Raw genomic sequence first — 8951 nt, 5'->3', positions numbered from 1 at the left:
GTGTGTGTGTGTGTGTGTGTGTGTGTGTGTGTGTGTGTGTGTGTGTGTGTGTGTGTGTGTTCGCCCCAGTAAACATTAGCTTTCAGAGACCGGTCTTGTGTAAACAGGGCCTTAGACAGAAGAAAAGTTCATCATAATCATTTAATACACAAACAAAAATTATTTTTTAACGTGTAGCTTAACTCATGTTGCCCCATTATTGTTTGTGAGGATTAAAAACAGTTTTATTCTGGCAGTGTTTGGTAGGACGACAAACTCAGACTGGGTGTCTTGTGATTTGTACACAGGAATGGTGGACCCATCTGTGGCTTAATGAGGGGTTTGCATCCTGGATCGAGTATCTGTGCGTAGACCACTGCTTCCCCGAATATGACATCTGGACCCAGTTTGTCTCGGCAGACTACACCCGAGCTCTGGACCTGGATGCACTGGACAGCAGCCATCCTATAGAAGTGAGATGAAGAAGCAGAGCGTTGTTGTTCTGCCACCTGTCACTCGTTGGTTTTACTTCAGACAAATTGGTGCTTAACAGCTGTAAAACAGGAAGTTGATTATTTAAAAACTGATGAAATGATGATTGATGAAGATTTTACATGTTAAAATCACAGCTTCCATCACAATAATGTTTTTTTTTTCTGTTTTGTGCTTTAGGTGAATGTGGGCCATCCATCAGAGGTTGATGAAATTTTTGATGCTATCTCCTACAGCAAAGGAGCATCTGTGATTCGCATGTTGCACAACTACATAGGAAATGAGGTTGGTGGTCAAACAGCAAAGCTTTATGTCTGCATTCAAACTGGTATATTTTAGGCCTTGTCCACATCGAAGCACCATCTTTCCAAAACATAAACACAGCACCATTTCTAGAAACATTTTCATCCACACTGTAGGGAATCATAGAACTACCAATATGTAGTGATTTATAAACCTTCTTATAATAAAATTATAAGGAAATTCACCGGTTCTTCTTATTTTCGGTAAAATCTTCTTTGTACAAAAATGAAGGGACAAACACAATAAGATGTGCGTACTCAGTGAGTTTAGGTTGATCTAAAATAATCAAGATTATTTATTTTCAGAATCAAACTAGAAGCACTCAGACAGTGAAAACCTCCACCAAGACCAATTTCCCCCATCCTGTAAGAGTTAATGCGCAAAAGCAAAAAAATTATTCATCATTAAATCTGGTTTTAACATTACTTTTATAAAGTTTGAAGTCCGTGCTGTCCAATCCAGCTCACTGTTTTTACAAAAGCCCTGTGAAAGCATCACAGCTTTGCCGATCTCAGAGTCTTAAAAGAAAAAAAATTCCTGTATCCGCATCGTGATCCGGAAAATCACCAACATTTAAAGATGTTTCTTGGGCCAGTACCCACACGTGGTAAAAATGTCTTGACAATCTGTCCACAAGATTTTGAGTAATGTTGTCCACAGACAGACAGACAGACAGACAGACATACACGACCGAAACATCACTAATCTACAGCTTATATTGTGAGATGAATTTCCATTAAAAAGTTTAACAACAAACTTTAAGATTTAGATGTTAATAAACCATTTGTTTGTGGCACTTAATTTTTGGCAGGGCAGGTTTAAGAGGAAAGAAAGATGGAGGAAGAGGATTAGGTAGTTTTAACTTTAACCTTTTAAAGAGTGTGGATTTTAACCAGAAAGGCAGACGTCTCTCTACGGATCCAGCCAGACCTCAGGTACGCTCAGTAACAAACAGCCATTACCTTGACTGGGGACAGTTTCACCACCACAGCTCAAGTCAGAGGAAAGATCGTCCAGTTAGTGAAGAACTTCTCAGAACCTCATCCAGTCGGACACTTTCCAGGTGTGTTTACGTCCCTCCTTCAGCATCTTCTGGGCTGCTTTCAATCGAAGATCAAAGACGAGGCGCTTCTCTGGATCCATTTCAAACATAGAAAATTTCCGCTCGGAAGTTTCAAAACAAAAGTTTCTCTGTGAGGAACTTTGGTAAGCTCAAAATAATAGACGAGACCGAATGATGGTCTGGTCCAGGCTGAGAGGTTCCCTTCCACTCGATGGGTTAAACCTCACACAGCCAAACGCTGGWTCTCCTCCTCGGAGCCAGCTGCGTTCTCGTGAAGCACGAGAGCGTTCATTTTCCAACAACTCAACAGACTGACTGTTAGTTCAGAGGTGTTAGTTTCAAAGAGAGGAAGTGTTATTGAAGCACTGCCAGGTGTTTGTCTTAAACAAAATTGTTGACGTCTGCACAGTCGTACAGCTCGTTCTGATCTGCTCTCTGCTGAGAGCAATTTAAAGAACAAAAAGAATGGTTTACTGAAAACTTAAAAATGAATTATTTCATATAAAAAATTCATAATGATTCAGATAAAAATAATTATAAAATGTTTCAAAATAAAACAACTATAATGCAGAGTTTAGTTGAGTAAAATATTTAAACTTAAAAAGAATAAAATATCTCTTTAATGTTTAAGAAAACATGTTATGACTTTAACTCGAACAGAGTTCTGTCTGTCTGAAGGAGGCCTCCTGAGACCAAGGTCAAAGAGAGGTGGAACGGTTTATTCCACCTCTAGGTGACCACTACAACACCGAAATAAAAAATGAGCCAAGTGTTGCAGTAACTGTAACAGGGCTGTATGTAGCACTGTAACATATACTGATGTGGAGCATACCCTCCAAACTGTGAACACAAGAAGAAACAGGAGTGGATGGCACAAACAAGCAAAAATTGAGTTTTTCTTTTACTGACAACCAAGTAGAACATCTGCTTTGTGTCACGTGAGACTACTATCGTCTGGTAGTCCAATCAGTTATAATAATAATAATAATAATGAATTTAATTTGTACCACACTTTTCATTAACAAAAATCTCAAAGTGCTACAAAAAAACCTGTTAAAAGTAAATAAAAACCTATAGTAAAATCATGCAGAGGCTAAGGATAAGCTTGATTAAAAAGAAAAGTCTTTAAGCCGTTCAAATCTACATCATTGAAGATTTCAGGCAGAGTAGGGCTGCACCATATTGGAGAGTTTTTTTCTAGCTCTGCATACCACCCCACACCCCTGCAACATTCTGTATGGAAAAAATACAGGAATTTTCAAAAGATGACTTGAATTAACATTTAAGGTTCTGCTTGCATCTTGACGATGAACCTGCACTGATCGGACCTCTTTTTGTTCTTATACATATTGTTTTTGCCTGTATTTGAGTTCTTTTCTTTTTTTATTGCTTGCTTTCATTGTGCTGAGACCCGAAGACAGGTTTTCTTCTATCATGTGCTAACTTGAATAGCGTTTTACCTCCTAATATTTTGCCTCTGTCTTAGTTTCTCTTTCCGTCACGTAATCAAATCGTATTTTACATCTTTTCCTTCAGTTCTCTGTGAATTCGCTCATCTTCCTCGTTTTCGTGAAGATTCTCACTAGCTGTGTTTACACTGACCACGAAAATGCGCAAATTAGAATTTCGAAAATAAATTTGCTCAATGGAAACACGTCAATTTCGGAAAAAATGACGTTTTTCGACAAAATGTTTTTGCTCTAGCATGAGGTGGTTTTTCGGCCGTATGGAATAGGGCTGCCAAGATTAGTCGATAAATCGACGACTAATCGATTATTAAAATAATCGATGACTAACAATCGATTAATCGTTTTTTGGGGGGGTTTTTTGTTCTTTGTTTTTCTCTCCAAACTGCTTTGACACCTTCCACTGCCACATCTGCCTTTCTGTCCTTGACACACATGCACAGTAGTGGTAACTGGGGTAGGCCGTGAACGTCACAAGACGTTATACAGACAGGCTCTGGTATCATGGCTACCTGACAACGGAGCTCAAAGTGTGGGATCATTTTAAGAAAATGAAAGAGAAACCTGTGTAATATCTGCAGAGCAGAACTTACCTTCCACAGCAATTATTTTTAGTTAGCATATAGCTAAAATCTAACCATGGTTATATAATAGCAGCTGCATTCTGGCACGATAAGCTGTATGTTTTATATTCAATTAACGTATGATCTGATTAGTCGACTAATCGAAAAAATAATCGGTGATCAATCGATTATAAAAATAATTGTTTGTGGCAGCTCTAGTATCGAAATTGGTGTTTTTCGCAAAACTGCAATGGAAACACTTTTTTCGCATCACAGGAGTCACGTGATCAACAACAGCTGTTTCTACTGGTGAAAAAGATGACGACGAAGAAGATAACAGGAAGTAGAAGTAGTAGTAATAACACAGAAGTAGTATAAAATAGTAAACTCACGGACTACAATTTCCCAAAAACACAACATACGTAGCCGCTCCCAAGTAGGGACTTGTCTCTGGAAAGCCTCGATAAAGGACGCCGACGTCTCCTCTGATGATGAGCGCTAGTGTCGTGGTAGCAACATGCTATGTGTTTACATCCATCGCCGCCATGTTTGTAATGACTTATCATGAGAAAATTCACGCTTGACTTTAATAGCATTTCTTACTTAATGGAAACACCGCAGTTGCGAAACTGTTTTTCGACATTAACAGAAAATCGAGAAAGTTTTGCGCACATTTGCATTGGAAGCGCAGATATTGTCTTTCTGTAAAGCTTGAGAATTCCCTGACATCACTTCTCCAGATAACATTACCATTATTGTCCCAGAAGTTTCACAAACAAATAACGTTTTTGACACGAAACCTCCCGCTTCTGCCAGCAGAAGCACCCTGTCAAAACCATTTAGTGCAGTAACTCATGGTTTAGTCTCTAAATAAAACCATGAATTAATTTGCCTCCTACATCAAGTAACTATTGCACACACGTTGCATTGCTTTGATGATACTCAAACGCTATATCGTGCACTTTTAAGGCAGAGTATCCAGCAAGAAACTGAGGGAAGTTTTCCTCAACGTTTAAAGAAATCGAGGTAAATATTTCTACACAGGTGCTGGTCTTAATGATCACATTTCCCATATTTTTTAATTTGAATGCTTGATGTATTGTTCTTGTTGTGCAGTGTTTGCTTTAATGTTGTTGACAATTTATCAAAGTAACTGCTGTATCCAACACAAACATAATCTGTCATTATTGGGGTTTTAGGTTAGGCAGGAGGTGGGACTGATGTTTTTGAAAAAATCTGCTCAACTCCCCACAAATAATCCATAGTTGAAGGATTTTCACTCTCTGGAACTCAGTTTACAAACATTGTACAGGGATATAAATTGATTTCTTGTCTTTTCTCTGCAGGACTTCAGGAAAGGAATGAATGCCTATCTTTTAAAATTCCAACATAAAAATGCATCCACAGGTAAAGAAGTGAAGAAACACTAGTTTCCTCTAGGTGAAGCCAATAAGCAAAATGATTTTAGACTGTCACATTTCTCCTTTTGGTCCTACCTCCCTATTTTGCGAGACAATTTTTTTTCTTGTTTAAACAGTTATAAGTATTTAGCCATCCAACAAGACTGCAGTGACCTTTCTGAAGCACTAAGTGAGCACTAATCATGAACTCCAGAATAAAAAGGACTCTGTGTTCTTGCTAAGTTCAGGACTAAAAGGAGAAGCAGAAAGTAGGCCACATTTCTCTGATTCTTGTATGTTTTCTACAGAGGATCTGTGGGACTGTCTGGAACAGGCCAGTGGGAAACCCATCGCTGCAGTGATGGGCTCATGGACAAAGCAAATGGGCTTCCCAATAATAGTAGTGGATCAGGAACAGGTGAGCTCCTCAGTCTCATACAGAACCGACTATGAGAATAAATGTTTTTAATCCAAACACAAACAAGCTCCAGAAACTTAAGGTTTATAAATAGTGTCTCACAATGGGGAAGACGCCTATGAAAAGCTTACATCTCATTACACCAGCAGTAAATGGCTGGCACCAGTGAGGTCAGGAGGAGCCCAGATCCTCCCCCTATTAATACTGTATGTCTGACAGCATTAGTCATCATTCATAAAAAAAACAAGCTCAGCTCTTTTATTCTTCCACAGCACAGAGGGTGGTCTGTTAAGGCACTGGCTTCATGGGCTGCATCCTCATGAGTGCATAACTCAGCCGGGCCATGTGGGCCACGTCCTTCCCAGTCCGGGTAGTCAGAGAACGGGGGTTATATTCACAACTCTAACATCTCTTTCATAGCATTCGTTTCATGTCTCACTATGGGGAGAAATACTGACTCCTGAATTACCAGACATGCCTGTTTTTAATGACATCCCAGGGGTCACTCAGTAAGGAGTCACACAATAAGAGCCTGCATTGAAAGCTGAATGTACCAAAACAGGAGCAGTCACATCAAGCTTATAAAATCTAGCAAGTGTTTCAGAGGAGGACCAGCATGCAGCTGCACACAACTCCTGGATTAGAGACCCCTTTGAAAAGGCCTCAAGAGGATGCAAGCCAAGGTGGAATGTGTGCAAAGACCCTGCGAGTATGGAGTCCCCTGCTTGAATCTGCCTGAGTAATGGCTTCCACTATCCGGTGAGAAAGATGCTACTTTGATACAGGCCCAAAACACAAATAACTGGTTGGTTTTCCTAAAACCTTGTGTCCTGTCCAAATAATTCTTCAAAGCACGCACTGGACACAAATTATGTAGATGCCTTTGCTCCTCTGAAGCAAATGAAGGTGGGTAAAAAGAAGTCAGCTCTGTTGGAGAACATGAACCCAACACTTTTGGAATAAAAAGCTGGGTTTGGTTGCAGCATTGCCTTTGTGTCATTAGGGGAGAATTTAATACAGGCTTGATACTGGGCAATTTGCAGCAGACCCCATAATAAAATGACACAACAATGGGAGTTGGCCCACTGTTCTCCCTCAAAGCCAACATGACAGGCCCAAGTAGCAGCCAAGTATACCTTTATGTTGAAAAGGATTTGCCTTTTCAATAAAGATTTGTAAAAATGACAAGATCACTGATCAGAGACAAGATAACTGATCAGAGATTAGTGTTGTAACAATACATCGACCTAAATCGATACATCGATTTGAATGGTTCCTGATTCAGTTATATCAAGGCAAAATGAAAATACCGATCATGTGCTCGATGGGAATCGATATATGCCCATCTAACACAGTCAGAAACCGTGTTTCCATCAAGGCTTTTTGATGCGCATTTAGAAGTGTCGCATTAAAAATGGGAAAAAAAAGTCGGATGGAAACAGCAAAATTCGAAAAAAAATCCTCAATTCGCTAAAGTTTTTACGCTCGCTTGAGGTGGTTTTTGGATGATTCGCAAAGTAGTTAATGCGCAAAACGGGAGATGGAAACATGTTTGCCGAATAAATTCTGACGTAGCGCATATTTACCTCACGTGACATTCAGCTGTTTCCGCTTTCCTGCCTCGTCCCGATGTAGTTGCACGTGCCTTTCTGCTGCGTAGTTTAACATTGCGTTTTATTTCCCTACGTCTCCTGGCAGCGTTAAACATAGCCTATACTAGCTGAATAGATAGAATAATTACAACTTGCCCAAAAGCAAGGCATTCACGAAACAATCGCTCATTGTCCCGAGATGATTAGCCTCTGCTAGTTAGCAAGTTTCACTTCCTGTTTACTACCGCAAAGCTTGTCGCCGACGTCTGACGTAATCACACGTTGCGTAGCCTCGTCTGACGTAATCACGCGTTGCGTAGCCTCGTTTATTCGGATCAAACAGTCAAGAGGGAAACTAGATGGAAACAGTTTTAGGGGTCACCTCGAGTGAAGAAACAAGATTTTCTGCCTCTAAGCAGGCCTCGGACAGGCCTGACGAGAGGACAGGAACTCTGTTACAAACTGAACTCTATTTAGGCCATGACAGGTCATTCTAACCGTGGAAGAGAACCCCTCAGTTCTCTTAATCAGATAATGGACAGAACAATCTCCCTTGTTCGTGATTCATTTGTCATTTAACTAAGAATGTTATGCATTTGTTAAATCATGATAATGACTGTCACAGGAAAAGTAGAACAACTTCTTTTCTCTTATCGTGCCTTAAAGATTTATAATGGTATAAAAAAAATCACAGAATCTGATAACAATGTTTTCATTGTGTTTTTATGCAAATCACTGTTTTTATTTTACTGTGAACACAGTAATATAATTGTGGATGTTTCCTGAGAAAATCTTTCATTTATCTGGACTAAGAATGGTTCAGAGGTGATTATAAACAGAAATTTTACAGTTAATCAGCATAAAATGTTTTGCAGTGGTTTATTTTAGAGTCTATCAGAAGGAAGTTAAAAGAGGCAATCAGGTTGTTTGTGTGTTCAAACACAGAGTTAACCTTGACTGGCGCCCGGCGAAATCTTTATCTTTCCTTTCTCTGACTCACCTCTAAGCCTGAGGACGGAACCAAAGTTCGTCCGTTCTTATTACTAACCCGGACGGCTTTGAGCGACGCACTCTGACTTCCTAATTCAAACAAGGAAGCAGCTGTTGCACCTCCTCGGAGGAACTTAGCTTTGAGCTGGAAATCCAGCTCGAGCGCCAAAGAGTGGGTTTTTACAGCCAGGGATTTGACAAGCTGTCTGATCCCCCCGAGGCTTCAAACCCTCCAAAGCATTTATTTTACCTTCCGATGGTGATGGTGATTTATTTTGAAGGAGAAACCGGATGCAGCTCGAATTTTTCTGGCTTGGACTGAGGCAGATGCAGAAGGTTACCGGAGAAATAACACAAATAACAACAAATAAGTAGTATAAACACTAATCTTACTTTTCCTCCTTTTCTTGTACTATTTTGCCTTGCCAGAAATTAAGTTATTGTGCCAGTAAATGTTTGGTATTTAACATCAGAACTGACGTTACTGTTCTATTATAAGTAATTTGAGTTGATGTAGATGGAATTCGGATGCAGATTTTTATCTTATTAATTCTGAACGCTTGTTCTAGGAAACTGATTACCCACAATTAAGTTGTAACTTAAACTGTTATGGCAATATTTATTTAACAACAGAGACAGAAATACGCTGGTGATGATTGTGATGGATGATCTTGAATAAGCAAAG

At 39.6% G+C, this 8951-nt stretch overlaps 1 protein-coding gene across 1 annotated transcript in view; it reads left to right on the top strand.

The window, feature by feature from the left end:
• The window catches only part of npepps (aminopeptidase puromycin sensitive), a 50425-nt gene that overhangs the window by 16915 nt on the left and 24559 nt on the right, over window positions 1-8951 (top strand). The window contains exons 10-13 of the mRNA XM_014010505.1: window positions 288-452; window positions 652-756; window positions 5213-5273; window positions 5575-5684. Of these exons, the coding sequence (XP_013865959.1) occupies window positions 288-452; window positions 652-756; window positions 5213-5273; window positions 5575-5684 (441 nt within the window). The remainder of the gene's footprint in view (window positions 1-287; window positions 453-651; window positions 757-5212; window positions 5274-5574; window positions 5685-8951) is intronic.

The sequence above is a fragment of the Austrofundulus limnaeus genome, unplaced genomic scaffold (assembly GCF_001266775.1).
Source record: "Austrofundulus limnaeus strain Quisiro unplaced genomic scaffold, Austrofundulus_limnaeus-1.0 Scaffold70, whole genome shotgun sequence".
In the NCBI taxonomy this organism is placed as follows: domain Eukaryota; kingdom Metazoa; phylum Chordata; class Actinopteri; order Cyprinodontiformes; family Rivulidae; genus Austrofundulus; species Austrofundulus limnaeus.
Note: the sequence above shows the minus strand (reverse complement) of the source record. Positions and strands in the feature narration are given on the sequence as shown.